Raw genomic sequence first — 21,320 nt, 5'->3', positions numbered from 1 at the left:
TATAAGCTTTGATATGTTCCAGCAGCATGGACAACTTTAAAAGTCATGTTCAAACTTGCTGAGCTGGCATCCTCCTGTGTTCTAGTTTAAATGTGAGCAGTATGTGGACAATTTACTGTGTGTCTAAATATGTGCTGTTGCTCCTGGTGATTTGGAAATTATCCTGTTGCAAGGTGCTTGGTGTGGAAGTGAAAACATACAAAAAGCAGTTTGCATGAAATCTCAGAATGCAATCATTTATTGACTCTTATTTACTTATTTAAGGAAACTACTTATTTCAATAAGTAAATTTTTTTCTGTAACATGGGTGGAAAACTGTGCCCTTCTAATGTCCTCTTTGTTTAACTCATATAACTATAATCTGCATTTTTCTTCTTTTGCTAAATGTCTCCGCTGTAGCACTTTGTTCCATTTGAGAATGTCTGCTAAAATAATTTTCAGTCAGCATTTCTTCAAATTGGATGGCAGAACAGTGCTTCCAGAACTTGCAACATGTGTGTGATGAATGTTCATTTTTAATTCTTTGTACAATGTCAAGAGCTGATGTTTTTCTGTTTGCAGATTCTCTACTTAGGTGTATCTGCATTGGGCTCCCTTGATGTATTTGCATTGGACCCTATTACTACACACTAGACATCATGACAGAGTTCCCTGAAATAAAGTTCAAGAGCATAAGCTTTACCTTATTTTTGATGGATTTCCAAGAAAATGTTCAAATGTCCTTCACTTTCAATAAATGCTCCCTCAACATTTTCAAATGGGAATAATATTCCATGAGTTGGCTGGATTGCAGGAGAGTATAGGATTTGCAAACAGCAAGAATTGGTTTGCGATTTGGAGTGTTATCACACATTAAGTTCCAACAGTTGTGTAGGTTGGTGCAAGCTTAATGCTGTAGGCTGTGATCTTGATTCACTTCAGCAATCGGTGATCGGTTCAAGAATCCAAATGAGCTTGATGTTTGGATCTTTTACACAGACCTCTGCAAGAAGCTTTGTTACATGTTTTTTACAAAAATATTCTTGAGTATGTAATCATAATTTTGTGATATTTGTCATCCTCGTCATGTAATAAGTTAACCATCCAGTGCTAAACAATTGTTTGCAAGTTATTTGTTTGGGAATTTTAGATTGTTCTGCTCTTTCCTTTGCTATTAATTGTTTTGTTTCTACTGACTTCTCTAGTTTATCCACTGTTCTCATGTGTTCTTTATTGTTCCTCTTGAATATTGTATCCACCACTATTTCTCATATTCCGTTATTTCAGGCAGTCAACTTCAAAAACTTTGTTTACATAAACATAAACACCAAAATGTGGAAAGGAAGTGTGATGTGGTAAAGGAAGGACACATCAAATGCTTTCTTTTATGTGGCTTTACACAAATCTATAATCTGTTATGTATTACAATCACTGACTGCATCACGAGTTTTTATTTGAAAGTGAATCACAAAGTCCTGTGACCTATCTTGCAAACTGGATTCTTCGGGCCTGGATTTTTGCTGAGTCCTGCTTGAGATGTCTGAGCCTACTCCTGGCACTTCCACTTCAAACGGTTGCGGCTGGTTTTGAGTTTGGACACTGCTCCTGGTCACTCAGGTGGCTCCACCACGAAGGTGGCTTCATTGCAAAGACAGGCTAGACTTACTCCTCCACAATTTTCATGGGGTCAGGCCAGCCCTTTAAAGTGTCAGGGCAGAGGTGTTATGAGCCACAGTCTGCACGAGGACACCTTTTGGAAGCTAAGTTCAAAATATCCCCCTGATGCATCCCATCCCACACCATGCAGGTCCTCCTGCTCCTGCGATGCCACTTCAGTCCCCATTCAGCCCACTATGCACTGCATTGTAACGATGAACCCTATAATGATAGTTGAATGTCAAAAAATCCTTTTTAAACAAAGTCATTTATTGATGACTTACCTTTTTTTTAAAACTGCTTTTCACATCAGCCAAATAATCATCTAGACCTTTAAAATTTTCAACAAATGAAAAGTACTTGAAGCCTCTTCATTATGAAATTGACAATGATCGACCAGAACTGTCAGTCAAGAAGGGGCTTAGCTGTTTCAAGTCACCAAAGAAAACTGGGCTTTTAATCCTGGGTCCTGAGGATTGGATGGGGGTTCTCAGTTGTAAAGAAAGTGGAAGGTCAACCACCCAACAGCAAGATGAAAGCTGGGAAATGAGTTGGTGGTGGATTAAGTTAAGATCCTAGTCCCTAACATGAAGGAGCAGCGTTCCAAATGCTGGTGCTTCGACATAAACCTGTTGAACTATAACCTGGTGTTGTGTGATTTTTAGGAAAGTGAAAAGAATGCCTTTTTAATGTATATGCATGTCTTTTTAATGTATAGTAATGTATATTACTATACTCTGACATCAAATTAGGTGATACTTTTGTAATTAAGTTAGCAGCAGAAGAGAAACATACACCATCTGACTTATGACTGGTTAAAGGTGGCATACAGCAGGCGAGAGTATGAATTTGAAGAGTGTAGGAGCTGCTATCCCTGCATACGGAATTTTGTTGGGCTCCACGGAGAGGAAGTTGAGCTGTTGAATTGAGGACAGATTAAATCTGCCCAGGGTTACAGGTTTGCTTCATTTTTGGGAAGGAGGGAGAGGGGCAGCAGCTCATAGATCCCATTGTGGCAGTGGGGAGGGAAGGCTGGAAAGTGTGTCTCAGTTCAGAATCCTCTTGGCAAACAGTCAGAATGATACCCGACTCACAGGGTCCAGGTGCTGTTTGAATGTGGCACATCGCCAAGTCCTTTGACTGTGCATAGCTAACTGGCTAGCTGCCCCCTGATTGTGTGTGGTAACTGGCCTACCTCCAAATGGAATTCCTGGGACATTGCACCAGGGTTTGACCTAGTCAAGTGCAGCAGCTTCCAGAATCAGAAGTAAGTGAGAAGCTCCTGGTCAAACAATCAAATGATTTTGGTGATAGATTTCTAAGGCTTTATTCACTTGCTCTATTGACAAACATAGATCCCCACCTTCTAGGTAGGGTCAAACCAGTTAAGTTCTAACACTTGATTTATTTGGTAGCAGTTTGCCTCTGAGTTAATAATTTGTAGATTGAGGGCCACTTTAGAATGTTGAGCGCTCAATCGAAGGGAGTGTTTTATTGTGGGATTTCAGGGTGTGCTGCACCTTCAGAGGTGCCTGAGACATAGTGCACTGGCCACTCAAACAAATTCATGGCTTTCCCTTTTAGAGAGTGAGGGGAGTTCTCTCTGTATTTTGGCTTGCATTTAAACACTCAAACCTCTGCAAATTAAATTGTTGCACACATTGTTTCAATGTAAATGATGTCATATGCATTCCTTACCTCTTGCAGCACTTCCTTCAATAAAGAATTAGATTGCTGCCTGCTTCCATGCAATATGACTCCATGATTTCAAGCCTGCTCACTTTCAAATTAGATAATAATTAGCTGTAGTTTTCTCTGATACAACCATTCTTAGTTTACTTACTGAGAATGAGATGATTTGCACGCGAACTCCAAACCGCCTTGTCAGACCATCCTTTCCCCTGTACGTCCTCAAAGTCCATCTGTAATCTCACATATGTTCGCTGACTTTGTACATTATTTCTTCCTGTACCTTGCGACCCTTTCATCTTATAATGCTTTGATCTATGATTACAATAATTCACCCAATTATGGTTTGTCAAAAACATTCCTCTAACCTTGTTGCTCACTTTTGTTTGAGTATGGTTTGGAGTGCTAGTATTGTTAATGGTCCTTTCTCTTCGATTACTGTCTTCGTCATTACCCCTGTCCTAAAACAAAAATGCTTCATTCTATCCTCCCTGCAAACTATTGTCTTACAGTATCTCTGACCTCCCTTACCTTTCCAGTGTCCTTGAATGTATTGTTGCCCTCAAATCTTTTCGTGGAGGGGTGGATGGGACTTTTCCGATGGACATATTTGCTGCCCTGCTTTTGAAAGGGTAGGGTTTAAAAGGGGAAATACGCACAATGTATTTTAATAGTTTAAAAATAGGTGTAATAACAGCAGCTTTGATTTTGTTTTCTTCACACCCATAATCTGGGAACAACTATTTATGGCCATGATCCATACTTTTTCATTCATATACATTGGTGAAGGAAAATACACAATTATTTTCCAGGAATTGGTCAGAAAGCATTTAGTTGATGATCCTTGGGTGAAGCTGGTAGAGATAGGGACCTGCTTACTGCCATGTCAATTAAGTACCTTGAACCATTCAGTTCCATTTAGGCTGATCTGCTCGAGTCCATTTGCCCCGTTATTCCCTTGATATCATCACCCAACAAAAATCCATCAATCTCAATCTAGGAAGTTAAAATTGACCCAACAACCAAATGGATTAACAAGTTCCAGATTTCCAGAAGCCTTTGGATGAAAACGTACTTCCTGATTTCCTTGTTAAATGTTAAAATTGTACCTTTTGATCAGATTTTGCCAAGCAGTGAGAAAGGTTTTATTCTATCGGGTTCTCTAATTACTGGATACAATTCTATTATAGTCCCTGATAAACTCTAAATTTAAGTGACTCCAGAAGCAGTCTTCATCCATTTCCTCCTATATCTTACCAAAACACCTCACAACTTTGAGTGCAAAAGTTTTTTTCCCTCTATCTGGTCTTCCTCACTTACTGACAGTCTGTGTCTCAAAGAAATACTGACTTCCAGCTTTGCCGTATATATCCTGTCCTTAAGAGGTAAACATTAAGTTTGTACATAACAGAATTTGTGCAATAATAGTCATTAAGCATGTAATGCATCAAAGGGCAGTGGGAAGCCTACAAAGACTAACATATGACAATTAAAAAAAGAATAAAGAGGAAGAAGGTTAAATATGAGGGTAAGCTAGCCAGTAATAAAAAGGAAGACAGAGTTTCTTTAGGTATGAAGGGTAAAAGAGAGGCAAAAGTGGAGATTTGGCCACTGGAAAATGATGCTGGAGAAGTAGTAATGGGGAAAAAGAAATGGCAGGAACTGAACAAGCACTTTGTATCAGTCTTCACAGTGGAAGACATAAGTAACATCCCAAAAATTCAAGACAGTAGGGGGACAGATGCGAGTATGGTGGGCCAACACCAAGGAGGAAGTGCTAAAAAAACCTAAAAGGTCTAAGGATAAATCACCTGAACCAGATGGACTACATCGCACAGTATTGAAGAAGATAGCTGAATAGATGGTGGAGGCATTAGTGGTGATTTTTCAGGAATCACTAGAGTCAGGGAGGTTCCCAGAGGACTGGAAAATCGCTAATGTAAACCCCCCATTTAAGAAGAGAATGAGGAAAAAGAAGGAAAATTACAGGTTGATTAGCCTGACCTTGGTCGTTGATAAGATTTTGGACTCTGTTGTGAAGGATGAGGTTTATGAATACTTGGAAGTGCATGGTAAAATAGGGTAAAGTTAGCATGGTTTCATCAAGGGTAGCTCATGCCTGACACATCTGTTAGAATTCTTTGAGGAGGTAATGAGCAGGTTAGACCAAGGAAGCCCTGTGGATGTTATCTACTTGGCCTTCCAGAAGACCTTTGACAAGGTGCCACATAAGAGGCTTTTGTGTAAGATAAGAACCCAGAGTGTTACAGGTAAGGTACTAGTATAGGCAGAAGCTTGGCTGTCTAGCAGAAAGCAGAGAGTGGGGATAAAAGGATCCTTCTCAGGATGGCAGCTGATGACTAGTGGTGTTCTGCAAGGGTCAGTGTTGGGACCACAACTTTTCACTTTATACATTAACGATCTAGATGAAGGAACTGAGGGAATTCTGGCTAATAATTACAGGTGATACAAAGATAGGTGGAAGGACAGGTAACATCGAGGTAGGGAGGCTGTAAAAGGATTTAGACAGTGGGCAAAAAAAATGGCAGATGAAATGCAATGTGAAAAAATGTGAGATCGTGTACCTCAGTAGAAGAATAGAGGCATAGACTATTCTGTAAATGGGGAGAAAATTCAGAAATCTGAAGTGCAAAGGGACTTGGGAGTCCTAGTCCAGGATTTTCTTAAGGTAAACTTACAGGTTGAGTCTGTAGTTAGGAAGGCAAATGCAATGATGGCATTTGTTTTGAAAGGACTTGAATATAAAAGCAGGGTTGCAATTCTGGGGCCTTATAAGGCTCTGGTCAGACCACATTTGGAATATTGTGAACAATTTTGGGCCCCATTCCTGAGGAAAGATGAAGTGGCTCTGGAACAGGTCCAGAGGAGGTTCACGAGAATGATCCCAACAATGAAAAACTTAACATAGGAGGAATATTTGAGGACTCTGGATCAATTCTCAATGGAGTTTAGAAGAATGAGGGGGATCTAATTGAAACTTACAGAATACTGAAAAGCCTGGATAAATTGGATGCTTGGAAAATGTTTCCATTAGCAGGAGAGACTAGAACCTGAGGGCACAGACTTAGAGTAAAAGGAAGACCCTTTATAATGGAGATAAGGAGAAATTTCTTCATCCAGACGGTGGTGAACTGATGGAGTTCACTGTCACAGAAGGCTGTGGAGACTATGGTCATTTATTTAAGACAGAGATAGATACATTTGTGATTGTTAAGAGGATCAAAGGTTAAGGGGGAAGGTGGGCGAATGGGGTTGAGAAACTTATCAGTTGAGAGTGTGGTGCTGGAAAAGCACAGCAGGTCAGGCAGCATCCGAGGAACAGGAAAATCAACATTTCGGGCAAAAGCCCTTCATCAAGAATTTTGCTTGAAACGTTGATGTTTCTGCTCCTTTGCCACACTTGACTGTGACCTCACTCATTTGCAGTCCTCACTTTCTCCTCCTTGAGAGACTACCGGCCATGATTGAATGGTGGAGCAGACTCGATGGGCTGAATGGCCAAATAACTGCTCCTGTGCCTAATGGTCTAATTGACAAGATTCAGTGTATATTCATTGGTAGTTTACTTATGCCTCTACATTTCAAAATCTTAAACCTATCCCAAGCCCAACTTAAAATTAATTTCAAATCTGACCTCAACAACAGATTATAATGATTCAGTTGTTTTGAATTGGCTGAGAGCTCTGATATAAAATGCTAATGATTGTACGTTAGTGAACCTCAAATTACTGCTTAAAATGCTAGAATGCCATGAAGTTAAAAGTCAACTGAACTTACTTGGTCTATAATTTGGACTATAATTTAGTGACCCTATTAATTATACATGTGGTAGTCCATCTGTGTATCCTCTGACTCATTATAAACAATAAGATTAGAAGATAATTATTTTTGTGTGTCACATTCTACACTTCAAGTAAAGTGGGAGGACTCTCACCTGAAATAGAACATTGTGTATTCATGTCCTGTTCAAGAGACTTGAACACAAGCTCTTGACTTACACTAGAAGGAGTGCAGTACTTTCAGAAGTATCATCTTTGGCTAAATTGCTGAACTGATGCCCAATTTGCCCAATAAAGATGGAAGTAGAAAGTTCCACGGCATCTCTGATGAACTGTCAGCAAATTCTGACTCCTGCCCTGGTCGACATTCGCATGTCAACCAACATCGTTTAAAAAAAACAGATTATTTGATATTTTACCTCTTTCCTGTTGGTGCGTCTTGGCTGTTTGCAAACTGCTGTTACATTTCCTGCATTGCAATAGTGAATACACTTGAGAAGTAATTACTTGGCTGTCAGGTGATTTGGGATGTCCTGGGATGCTACCTAAATGCTGTTTCTTTGCTAATGGTAGCGTGATAAGGTCTGACGTGCTTTATGTGTCTTGATATTTTCAAGCCTAATCAAGCCTCATTTCACTGACTTGGCACAGGCTTTTCTTAGCTCTTTCCAAATTCCAGACCTACTTGCCACTTCTGAACTCCCTTTCTCTTGACACACATGTATTTAACTCACATGGTCTCCGGCAGCTCAGAGCAACGTGCCTGTCGGCAATCCAAGGCCATTGGACGTCTGTACAGGTGCGATTAAATCTAGTGCCGACCAGATTTCCTATCTATTCCCTGAATTCCTTGTGTATTTATTTTGTCAGAGCCTGTGCTGAAACATGAATCTCTCCAGCAGTTTCAGATTGTTTTTTTCTGTTATTGGCTTGTTATTGTTTGGCAAATGGAGTAAAAGAGTTGCTGTTAAAGTATAAAGAAACAGCAAGTTTTATAGTTCCAAATCCCAGTCCTCAGGGTGCTGACATATGTAAGAGTGTTGTTCCATGAGTGCTGGCAGTTCTTGTGTATGCAACATGACTGCCTACTTGTTTGAATCAAAGGAGAGAGAACAATGACAAATTGGTTAACTATTGAGAGCCTTTGTGGTCTCCACTCACTTTTCTTGTACTGTCATGATGGCAAAGCATATCTCTGGATAAGTTATGGACAGATTAAACTTCTAATTCCAATATATGTTTTTTTTTAGATTAGATTAGATTACTTACAGTGTGGAAACAGGCCCTTCGGCCTAACAAGTCCACACCAACCCGCCGAAGCGCAACCCACCCATACCCCTACATATACCCCTTACCTAACACTACGGGCAATTTAGCATGGCCAATTCACCTGACCCGCACATCTTTGGACTGTGGGAGGAAACCGGAGCACCCGGAGGAAACCCACGCAGACACGGGGAGAACGTGCAAACTCCACACAGTCAGTCGCCTGAGGCGGGAATTGAACCCAGGTCCCTGGCGCTGTGAGGCAGCGGTGCTAACCACTGTGCTTCGTGCCACCTCTTTCAAAAGAGGATGACTAGAGCCAGATAAAAAAACAAAATGACTGGATACAATTTCATTGGCTGGCTGGAGAGAGAGAGAGAGGCACACTGGAGTGTCACACCTATGAGGTGCCAAGGAAGCGTAGAGTTAAAATGGAGAAATACATTACAAATTGAGCTACAAGTGCATGGGAGTTACCTCAGACAATGGACATGATGGGGGGAAGACAACAGTCTGCGTGAGGGACACGGTTTGTGTCTCCCCTTTTCACAAGAATTCAGCTCGAGAGCTAGTTTGACCCTGGTGTTCGTGAGCTTAGCTACCCATGTGTATGACATTGGATTTGAGTGCTAGTGCAATGCAAAGGCCACAGTTGAAGAATAGTCAATTGTCACCCCAGTCTTACAGTGAAAGGTTTTTTTCACTCTTAGTATGAGAAGCCAGCTCTTTAGAAAAGTAGTTAAAATCAAACAGGAGACAAGGATTTCAACTGAGCTGCAAAATGAAGAATCCTGAAATTGACTGTTCACTGTCTATTCTTCATGAATGGTCGGTCAGCGATCTGTATATCTTTTCACGTTTAACCTTTTTTACTCATTTCTCATTTTTTTATAATTCATTCATGGGATGAGGGTGTCGCTGGCCAGGCCAGCATTTATTGCCCATCTCTAATTGCCCAGAAGGGGCAGGTAAAATTTAGCCACATTGCTGTGGGTGTGGAGTCACCTGTAGGCCAGACCAGGATGGCAGATTCCTTCCCTGAAGGACACAAGTGAACCAGGTGGGTTTTTCCAACAAATGACAATGGATTCATGGTTAGTTCCAGATCTTACTGAGTTCAAATTACACCATCTGCCATGGCAGGATAAAAACCCAGGCCCCCAGAACATTACTTGGATCTCTGGATTAACAGTCTCACAATAATGCCACGAGATCATCACCTCCTCATTTCAAATCTATGTAAATGTGCGTTGTGTTATTATTTTTGCTTGTGCTAAGTGACTCGTAAACTCGGTCTTCTGTTAATGTAAGAAAGACTGGTTGAATTGGCCCATTTTAAAATGTAAATTCACTTAGTCTCAGAGAGAGATATCCACAAGAATGGGATCCTTTGTAAATTAACTTTGATGCAAGCAACTGAGAGTGTAGGTGAATAAAGGAGGGAATTCAGTTCATCCTGCCTCACCCAGGAACTTGACAAGATGGAGTATCTGCCTGCAACATTATAACTTGAGGTCTGACTAAAACATTACACTCTCAGCTGTGTAGGAAAGGCTTTGGTGAATCTAAAGATGGATTACTTGGTGCAGAATTCCAAGCCTCTGACCTGTTCTTGTAGTCACCATATTTATATGGCTAATCCAGTTCAGTTTCTGGTAAGTTTTACCCTCAGCTTGTTGATAGTGAGACATTCAGTGCTGGTAACACCATTGAATATTAAGGGGAGATGATTAGATTCTCTCTTGTTCAAGAGGTCACTGTGGTATGTAAAGAAAAGGTGAGGACTGCAGATGCTGGAGATCAGAACTGAAAAATGTGTTGCTGGAAAAGCACAGCAGGTCAGGCAACATCCAAGGAGCAGGAGAATCGATGTTTCGGGCATAAGCCCTTCTTCAGGAATGAGGAAGGTGTGCCAAGCGGGCTAAGATAAAAGATAGGGAGGAGAGACCTGGGGGAGGGGCGTTGGGAATGCGATAGGTGGAAGGAGGTTAAGGTGAGGGTGATAGACCGGAGAGGGGGTGGGGGCGGAGAGGTCGGGAAGAAGTTTGCAGGTCAAGAAGGCGGTGCTGAGTCCGAGGATTGAGACTGAGAAAAGGTGGGGGGAGGGGGAATGAGGAAGCTGGAGAAATCTGCATTAATCTCTTGTGGTTGGAGGGTTCCTAGGCGGAAGATGAGGTGCTCTTCCTCCAGGTGTTGTGTTGCCATGGTTTGGCGATGGAGGAGGCCAAGGACCTGCATGTCCTTGGCGGAGTGGGAGGGGGAGTTAAAGTGTTCAGCCATGAGGCGGTTGGGTTGGTTGGTGCGGGTGTCCCAGAGGTGTTCTCTGAAACGTTCTGCAAGTAGACGGCCTGTCTCCCCAAGATAGAGGAGGCCACATTGGGTGCAGCGGATGCAGTAAATGATGTGTGTGGAGGTGCAGGTGAATTTGTGATGGATATGGAAGGACCCCTTGGGGCCTTGGAGGGAAGTAAGGGGGGAGGTGTGGGCTCAGGTTTTGCTTTTCTTGCGGTTTCAGGGGAAGGTGCCAGATGGGTTGGTGGGGGTGTGGATCTGACGAGGGAGTCACGGAGGGAATGGTCTTTCCGGAATGCTGTTAGGAGTGGGGAGGGAAGTATATCCCTGGTGGTGGGGTATGTTTGGAGCTGGCAGAAATGATGAAGAAAGATACGATGTATCTGGAGGTTGGTGGGGTGGTAGGTGAGGACCAGTGGGGTTCTGTCCTGGTGGCGATTGGAGGGGTGGGGCTCAAGGGCGGAGGAGTGGAAAGTGGAGGACATGCGGTGGAAAGCATCGTCAACCAATTCTGAGGGGAAATTGCGGTCTTTGAAGAAGGAGGACATCTGGGTTGTTCGGTATTGGAATTGGTCCTCCTGGGAGCAGATGTGGTGGATGCAAACGAATTGGGAATATGGGATGGCATTTTTACAAGGGGCAGGGTGGGAGGAGATGTAATCTAGGTAGCTGTGGGAGTCGGTCGGTTTATAGTAAATGTCCGTGTTGAGTCGGTCGCCTGAGATAGAAATGGAGAGGTCTAGGAAGGGGAGGGAGGATGGTCCAGGTAAATTTGAGGTCGGGATGGAAGGTGTTAGTAAAGTGGATGAACTGTTCAACCTCCTCCTGGGAGCACGAGGTAGCGCTGATACAGTCATCGATGTAGCAGAGGAAAAGGTGGGGGGTGGTGCCAATGTAGCTGCGGAAGATGGACTGTTCCACATCTCCGACGAAGAGGCAGGCATAGCTGGGGCCAATGCGGGTGCCCATGGCTACTCCTTTGGTTTGGAGGAAGTGGGAGGATTGGAAAGGGAAGTTGCTCAGAGAGAGGACCAATTCAGTCAGTCGAAGGAGGGTGTCAGTGGAAGGGTACTGGTTGGGTCGGCAGAAAAGGAAAAAGCGGAGGGTTTTGAGGCCTTTGTGATGGGGGATGGAGGTCTATAGGGACTGGATGTCCATGGTGACCTTCCTGATGGGGGATGGAGGTGTATAGGGACTGGATGTCCATGGTGACCTTCGGGATGGGGAATGGAGGTATATAGGGACTGGATGTCCGTGGTGACCTTTGTGATGGGGGAATGGAGGTGTACAGGGACTGGATGTCCATGGTGACCTTCGTGATGGGGGATGGAGGTGTATAGGGACTGGATGTCCATGGTGACCTTTGTGATGGGGGATGGAGGTGTACAGGGACTGGATGTCCATGGTGACTTTCGTGATGGGGGATGGAGGTGTATAGGGACTGGATGTCCATGGTGACCTTCGTGATGGGGGTTGGAGGTGTATAGGGACTGGATGTCCATGGTGACCTTCGTGATGGGGGATGTACTTGACTTTCCCGTATCATCTCAGATCTTGCTGTACATGGGTACGGATTCTTCAATGTGTGAGGAACTGTAAATGGGATTGCATCTAATTATGAGAAAGTGCAGACTGCAAATGCTGGAGATGAGAGTAGAGAGTGTAGTGCTGGAAAAGCACAACAGGTCAGGCAGCACCTGAGGAGCAGGAGAATCGATGTTTCAGGCATAAGCCTGACCTGCTGTGCTTTCCAGCATCACACTCTCGACACTGCATCTAATTATTGAGTACAAGTCTTCAGTGCTATTGCTGAAATGTGGAGTCAGAGCTTATAGCCTTTGCAGTCTCCAGTGCCTTCAGTTGTAACTTGATGTCACCTGGACTGAATTGAAATGGCTGAAAAACTGTTGTGGTGCTGGCAATCTGAGGGAGAAGGCTGTTGGGTTCTAATGGGATACATAATAATGGTATGATATAATTTCATATTGAGTTTAGGAATGTTGTATTTAAAATTGAAAATTGTACCTTAAACGAAAGTAATAAGATTTAAAGGATGAGTTGATGAAGGTAGACTGGGCATTCGGATTCAAAGATATAATGGTATATCAGCAAGAATAAGTATGTGTAGAAATAATTCATTTAAAAATGTAATTCCTGAGAGGATTAAAAACTCAGAAGAAATGCTGAAAACTTGTATCAAACTAAAGAAGTAGGGTATAATGTTGGATTTTTTAGAAAATGTTCATTGTGTTGTCAAAAGGTTTGAGGATTTGAGTCTCTTAAAGGTTGCGATAGTGGGATAGAATGCTCATGGAACTGAATGCTATTTACAGTGTATATTAGTGACTTACAAAAATGAAAATCAAGGAAATTATATCTAAGTTTGTTAACAATACAAAGCAGATGTTGAGAGGAGAAGACCACATGGCTCATAATGAAGATATTAATGAATGGGTAATAAGGTAACAGGTGGAGTACAATGTTAGAAAGTGTAAGGACATTTAGTTGGGTGGTTAAGAGTAGGTAAAAATAGTTGTAAAAGGTGTAAACCATTGCACTGGTGATAATCACAGATGATTTGAGTGTCCTAGTACAATAAAAACAGAAAGTTTGCATTTAGGTAATGCATACATTTCCGAAAACAAATGCTGTGTTGGCATTTAGTACAAGATTATTGGAGTTATAGGATTAGGGAACTCTTTTGACAATTGTAAAGGGCTTTAGTGTGACCACACCTGGAAGCAGTTTTGGCATTTGAATCTGAGGAGAGATATACTTGCCTTGGAGGGTATTTAATCAATTATAAAAGACCCTGTGGCTAGAGCATTAGGGAAGCTGCCATTCATTGCTTTGTAGAGTAGAACGCCACTGAATAAAACTAGGTACAGAACCTTGCAATGTTTTCATATATTCTCCGAGTCGAGTCCCATTGCATATCTTCATTATGCCCACAGTTCGTTTCAGTTAACCTGTGTAAGCTTTCAAAAAGAATATGAATGATTTATCATTTGAAGACACACTGCGGTTCACTGTCAGTGTTGTCCAGTTAGGGGTGATTCGATAGTAAGATTACTGACAAGATGGTGTGCACAAGCCCCACCAGGAAAAGGTGGAAGAACTCTGAAGCATTCATGTCTAAAATGTTCGCTTTACCCCTCTCCCCACAATGCTGCCAGATCTGCTGTGTTTCTTCAGCACTGTCTGTGTTTGCTACTGAAGGCATGTCAGTCTAAGATATGATTATGTGCAATCTTCTTTAACTGCAGCAAAGTCATCCGGTATTTTATTCTGTTTCTAGAGCCTAGTGAAGCTCCTTCACAAGTGACTGCCAGGAGTCTCTCATCTTCCGAAATCGAAGTGATATGGTCACCAGTATCCGAACCATCAGTTGAAGGCTACGAGGTAAGTTGCACTCTGCTGTCATGGGATTAAGATGTATGTATAAAGATGCAATGCTGTAATTTATGTTGAAGCTGAAGATGCAAGTAACAACTGAATAACGAGTTGCAACAACAGGACTACCTGACTCTAGCATAGGGTATATTAACAATGAAGTTATCACCAAATCACTTGTATCCATTGAATATCAGCCATGCTCTCCTTGACAAAAAATATACGAGGCAGCCAAGAGGCTTCATGTAGACTGGGGTCAGACCTCTTACTTGTTTAACTACATTCATAAACACAAGATGATCTGTTCAGCTCTTGTACTCATGAAGCACTTGACAATGGAATCTGTGAAAGGGCAGTTTGCCAAGCAACCTGCTTTGTCTGTGCCATGTGCTCCACGTTAAACATTTCTCCCAACCACTACATCATGGTTGTAGGGTGTACTATTTGCTGTGGCCCTGTAGCATCTCACCAGAACTTCCTCAGCAAGCCCTTTCAAATCCATGACCTTCACCGCCCAGAAGGATAAGGGCAGCAAATGCTTGGGAGCACCATCACCTCCAATATGCCTTTCAAGTCCCGTGCCACCCCGGTCTGGGTATGTTTGGCTGTTGCTTCACTAGCTGGGACAATTTTAGAATATCCTTGCTCACAGCACTTGGGGAGGCACCTTGACCAGGGTAACAGCACTTTAACAAAGACAGAAAGAAAGCAGAACTTTCCAGAACTAAATTTCATCATCCCTAGTCTAGTACTTTTGAAGTGCCGTCACTGTTGTAATATAGGAAATGGGGTAACCAGTTTTACACATCAAGATCCAGCAAGTAATAACGTGATAATGATCAGATGATCTGTTTTGAATGACGTTGATTTGACGCATAAATATTGCACAGGGCCTGGGAAGTAACTCCCCTACTGTTGGTTGAAATAATGCCATGCAATCTTTTATCTCTACTTGAATTAGCAGACAGAAACTGGATTTACAATCTTTTTTGAGAGACAGTGAGTTTGATCACAGTTGTTGGTAAGATTTTAGAGTCCATTGTTAAAAGTGAGATTATGGAATACTTAGAAGTGAAATAGGGCTGAGTCAGCACATTTTCATCACGGGGAGATCATGCCTGACAAATCTGTTAAAATTCTTGAGGAGGTAACAAACAAGTTTGATGCAGAGAGCCAGTGGACAAGTTCTGGTTGGGTTTCCAGAAAGCCTTTGACAAGTCGCCCCACAGGATGCTGGTAAATAAGATACGAGCCCACAGTGTTAGGGGCAAGGGAGAGGCATTGATAGGGGATTGGCAGAAGACAGAGAACGGGCATAAAGGGGTCTTTGCCAGGATGGCAGCCATTGACTAGTCAAATTCCACAGGGGTCAGTATTGGGACCACAACTATTCACATTATACAATAACAGTCTGGGTGAAGGAACTGAGGCCATTGTTGCTAATTTTGCAGAAGACACAAAGATTGGTGGAGGGATGGATAGTGTTGGGAAGCAGGGAGATGCAGACGGATTTTGACAGGCTAGGAGAGTGGGCAAAGAAGTGGCTGATGGAATGCCATATGGGAAAGTATGAGGTTATGTACTGTGGTAGAAAGGACAGAGTGTAGACTATTTTCTAAGTGGAGGCAGGCTTTGGAAATCAGAAGGAAAGAGGACTGAGGAGTCCTAATTCAGGTTTCTCTGAAACAAATTAAGTTTCATTTAGCTGTTAGGAAAGCCAAATCAATACTAACATTAATTAGAATACAACAGACAGAATGTATTGCTGATGCTGTATAAGGCTGTGGTCAGACCACATTTGCAACATTGTGAGCAGTTATAGGCCCTATATCTAAGGAAGGGTATGCTGGTTTTGGAAGGGGTCCAGAGGAGGTTTACAAGAATGATCCCAGGGATGAAGGGCTTGTCATATGAGGAGCGGTTGAGGATTCTGGATCCGTACTTGGTGAAGTTTAGAAGGATGAGGCGGGAGTCTGATTGAAACTTACGGAATACGGAAAGGCCTGGATACAGTAGATATGGAGAAAATGTTTCCACTGGCAGGAGAGTCTAGGACCCAAAGGAACAGCCTCAGAGTGAAGGGACAACCCTTTAGAATGGAGATGAGGAGGAATTTCTTCAGCCAGAGGGTGGTGAGTCTATGAAACCTATTGCCACAGAAGGCTGTGGAGGCCAAAACAATGAGTGTTTTTAAGACAGTGATAAACAAGCTCTTGAATAACAAGAGAGTCAAGGGTTATGAGATGTTGGCAGAGGTATGGGGTTGAGAAACCTTACAGCCATGATTGATGGAGAAGACTTGATGGCCAAATGGCCTAATTCTGCTTCTATATTTTACACATCTGCATAATTATCATACCTACAATAGAACAGTACACCTGAGCACAAATTGGGAGTATCACTCTATATTATGTGCCCACGTCAGTCTGGTGGGAATTATTTTTATCAGAGCACCAAAGTGGCAGTTGTGCTCAGTTGGTATTCCTGAATCAGGCTGTAGGTTCAAACCCCATGCTCATCATATGTGATAGCCAATTTGTTGCAAAATTGCCACTCTGCTGAATTGGGGAATTTAATCCAAGTGGACCCTAATGAAGAGAATATAGCGTCAGCTGGAAGTATTTCAATTATTTTTTAAAAAACCAACTGATTTACCTGCTGCTGATGAATTACATACTTGAAACCTGGAAGTATAAGCCAAGTAGCTCTTCATGTGTCAACATCTTACTTCCTGGAGAGGAAACCTCAAAACTATTTCATCTCAAGTCACCATCCTTTGCTCAGTCTTTGTAGCTCAGATCTGTGGCACATTAGCAATTTCTTTTGGTCCTTCAGCTCAATAAAGTGGACTCGGATTCCCTGACTCATGTCCCTACTTGCAGTTATTTTTATGACATCCCATCTGCCTTTTCCATATGGTTCAGGTAAATGCTAAGGGCAAAAATTGAATTGTTTCAAAAGAACAGTGAGGAGCTTCCCATATCTCTCTCTGAACCATCAAAGTGAAGTCAAATGGTCGTGCTTCTCATTGTTTGGATCTTACTTTGAATAAAGTAACCATTAGGATTACCTATAAAACGGACTCACTGCAATTCAAGTTATTTGTAATTTGTTATCTGTGAAGCACTTTGAAATTTCTCAACGATATAATGCAACATTATTTAAATGTAAGCCTTTCTTTCCATCCTGATGGTCAGAGGACAAAGCCTCCTGTTAGACATCACCTAATTGCACAGCTTCTTTGTTGGTTATGTTTCTTATTCTTATCTTGCAGAATAGAACTACATAATGTTTCTTTTGTTCCTTGTGCTGTTCTTGTTTTAATTCCCATGCCTCGGGCATTGACTTGTTTTATGGACAAGAACAAAATCTGGAGACTGTTGATAATCAGCCAATTCCTGTGATCGACCAGAGAGTACATTATCCTTATTGTGGAGTTTTCACTGCGCTTGAGGGAAAATTATACTTATTTCGTGGCCAGCCCTCAGAGACGATGTCCGGCTTCCGGTAAATCATTGTGAATCCATTGGCCATTTTTGTGGTTCGATGTTTTTCTTTCAAATACTTGGCAGAATCTACAGATTTGCTTTTATTGGAGGAGAGGCTGAGACGGTCATCTTATCAAGATGCACATTCCTCTGATGCTTACAAAGGAGCTTCTGGCAGGACAGAGTGAAATGTTAGTCACCACATGAGGTTTGTATTAAGTGACTCCATTATAACAAGAGTTTTTTTTCCCCTTGCCTTTTTATATTTCCAAATTCGCATTTGCCAGAGTATTCTGATACGATTTTTGGCAGATATTGCTAATTTTGTCTGTTTCATGATGCACTGTAGTAGGTCAGGGCTAGAAAGGCAATGTGACTTTATTTTTAACTGTTTCAACCTATGAACGGCTTTATAAGATAGAAATAGCAGAAAAATGCTGATTTTTGTTGTGGATGGCTTATCTGTTTGTATAATCATAAGAAATTCACCAGAACAGTACTTCGCCACTTTCTTGACCACTCTTTGGTGTGCACCACCATTTGGAAACATAGATGTCAAAAAGGAACTGGCTCCTTTCCAAGATCCACAAGTTCAGTAACAGTCACTGTGTACTTCTTAAGACAAGACTTTTTAAAATCAGCATTCTCAAGTCAAAGGCTCCATTCTCATGATTATCTGCCATGATAGATTGCACCATATAACGGTCAGGGTCTTCACTAGCATCATTGAAAAGATGTTGCTTGAGCACTGTTGGATGAGGACAATATTAGATCTAAATTAATAATCAGGGATGTCAATCCCTGAAGATGAACCCACCTCCTTACCACCCTACACCCGTTCTTCCATAGCAATTACATGTAGCCCAAATTCACCTAAAACCTGAATAATGCTCCCATTCTATCATATGACCACCAGCATGACAAATGGCAGACTACATTGTCTTTTGGTCACTTTTCATTTACCCATCTCTGTATGTCAGGATCCTTACTGACAATTCCCACATATTCCTGGAATGGATACAAGGACAGATTGTCCTCTGAAAGATGATCGAACCTGACCTCAGATCTGTCTTAATATTGGAGACATTTTTAATTTCTCATGGTTTTGTTGATGTTCAGCTCCAGTCTGTGCTCCACTGAACTCACTCCATTTGTTTTTCTTGAGCTCTCAAAACACATTCTGTTGAAATTAGCATATCAACTTTCTCATAACCTTATGGAATTTTTGCTCCTGTCAATCTATCCTTCTCCCTGTTGTCTTCAGTCACTTAATATCTGATTAGGCTTCACTTTGTTCGTTTATAGCTTTGTTTTGTTGATATGTTTCACTATGGCCCTGCACTTTGTTCCTCAATTGGTTGGGTTTATTGTGGTGGTGACAAGAAAGTATGTGTCCGTCAAAGACATGTACAAACAAATGCTTGGATGGATCTTCAGCAGTGACATTCACCCCTATGTAGTCATCCAGGATCACCCTTATGTAGTTATCTAGGGTCACACCAGTGTAGTCATATAATCTTCTCTGCAAAACCTATCTCAGCTGGATGGCAGCAATGGTTATGATTTCTGAATCTTGACAAGGCAGAAAGAAACCATTCCCACATGCCAAGTGTCTCAGCCACCTTCTGTGTGTGTGTCTGTGTGTGCACACGTGCGTGTGTGTATATATCCAGTGTATCCAACAAAACCAATTTATATTGTCACAACAGCTTGACTGATCAAGTACATGACAAAGTGGAGAACCTATATATTCACCACTATTGCAATTCAATATACCTTACTGGAAATTGTGCTTTCTATACTTATTATTTCTCTCAAAGTTAACTAAAAGCTAAGGGTTGCATTAGCAAATACAAAAGAGATATAATTTGAAGACAAAATAATTTTTAAAAATACAGTGGGTCATAATGTCCTCTTGATGTCGACCCTCCTCATTGTCCACAATACTTCAATGCTCTGTGCAATCTGCATGGTTTGAAATTGTGCTCTCCACACCCAAATCTTGGCCAACAATATCTGTAGAAAAAAAAAGGAGCGGTGCTCACCCTGGCATCTGGGAACCCCAGTTTATTCCTTCCTCCAGACCAAAGGAAAACTGTTCTTCACTGCTCTCTACTCCTGTCACTCCGCCAACCATATATCTGTGCTCCATGAGATTCAGCTTTATTGGCAAGCCTGGTCTGGGCCACATCATGAGATGCCTTTTTGGAAATCCATGATTGGAAGATCAATAGCTTTTATCCTTGTTGACCCTCTCAGCTACTTCCAAATTGGGCCTGTTTTCAAAATTCCCTTGCCTTGTCCAAGGAGGAGCTCATTTGGCCCATCATATCTGTGTGAAAGAACTTCCTCTTCATAAATCAATTGTGAGTTTCTGCAAACCACTGAGTGGGATGGCGCTTTCTTGAGTTCTAAGAATTAGGTTCTAATAATCTAAGCATTTCCCAACAAAAAGTGCATTTCAAACACATGTTTGTGACTGTGGAGAAGGACAAATCAAAGCAAGCACATGAAAACACCATTGCCTCCTAATTCTCCTCCAAGTCACACACCATTCTGTACATATCATTGCTGGATAAAAATCTTGGAACTCCCTCCTGAACAGGGATGGACAATTAATGTTGGGCAGGCAACAACACCTATATTGTAAGAAAGAATTTTTAGAAAATTCAACAGGTAACGATTTCATCCACATAGTATGTTGTGTAAGAGCATTATTAAATTTATGCGTTGGGCCCAATGATCCATGGTGTTCTACACAGAGCAGGCAGACATATGTCTGTTTTGTTTTCCAAATAGGAACTTGCATTCCTGATTTAGTAATACTGGCAGCAAAGTGTAGACATTAACCTTGTAGTCAGCATTCCTGATTCTATTCTCCTTGTCATCTTCTGTCGGCTCAGTAACAGGCCATGTCACATCATGCTTCCTCAGATAAGGAAAATCCAGGAATGTTTTATTTCTTAAGCACTCTCGCTTTTTATTTTTCAGCCACTTTCTCTGTTTTACTTTTGCACTCCTGAAGAGCTGCATGGTTGTTGGGGTAGTGTTCCAGAAGGACCAATGTGTCCCGAAACGCTGGTTTCTGAGTGGCTGACCAAGTCTGTCCTTAAGCAGTAGCCACTGACTTTCCTGTAGGTAATGATGGTTGGCCATCAGGGGCAGAAAACTAGTTATTGATCAGTCTGCTTAATCAAGGAGCCAAGAGATCAAGTGGAATCTCCAAGCTTATTCCCTGATTTAAATCAGAAACAGTTGACAATAAATGATAAGAGGCTATACTCAAAGCCAGTAAATCTATTGTTTCATTTGCTTCACATTAAAAGGAAAATGAGGTTTGTTTATGCAATACACAGATAGCACATGGATTTTCAACTCATTTTTGGGGCATCATATTGCATATATTCTTTTCTAATGTGAACCGAGTTTTCCCTCTGATGGCAGAGAAAGAGTCTTTCCCAGCTGAATGGATATACAAAGGGCAACATTGATGTCATTACTGAGCCAGTGTACAGTACACTGCATTTCACACTGCTGGTGCATTAGGCAATTTGGTAATGCCCTTCTCAACAAACTGAGCATTTCAATTTTTCTGCATGCAGAAGTGCTTCAGGGGAATGTGTCTCAGCTATCTGCTGTGTTTCATTGCTTGAACTCAGTTGGTTCCAGTTCCAATCTAGAGAATGAGCAAAAAAAAATTGAGATGGACAGTTAAGGTGGAGAGAACTGAAGGAATCTCCAGTGTCAGCGTGTTCTC

At 41.8% G+C, this 21,320-nt stretch overlaps 1 protein-coding gene across 4 annotated transcripts in view; it reads left to right on the top strand.

The window, feature by feature from the left end:
- cntn1b (contactin 1b) overlaps nucleotides 1-21,320 on the top strand; it is a 661,974-nt gene that overhangs the window by 507,323 nt on the left and 133,331 nt on the right. For all 4 annotated transcript variants that reach the window (XM_060839985.1, XM_060839987.1, XM_060839988.1 and 1 more), the window contains one exon: nucleotides 13,981-14,084. In XM_060839985.1, coding sequence (XP_060695968.1) covers nucleotides 13,981-14,084 — 104 coding nt within the window. The remainder of the gene's footprint in view (nucleotides 1-13,980; nucleotides 14,085-21,320) is intronic.

This window comes from Hemiscyllium ocellatum, chromosome 19 (genome assembly GCF_020745735.1).
Source record: "Hemiscyllium ocellatum isolate sHemOce1 chromosome 19, sHemOce1.pat.X.cur, whole genome shotgun sequence".
In the NCBI taxonomy this organism is placed as follows: domain Eukaryota; kingdom Metazoa; phylum Chordata; class Chondrichthyes; order Orectolobiformes; family Hemiscylliidae; genus Hemiscyllium; species Hemiscyllium ocellatum.
Note: the sequence above shows the minus strand (reverse complement) of the source record. Positions and strands in the feature narration are given on the sequence as shown.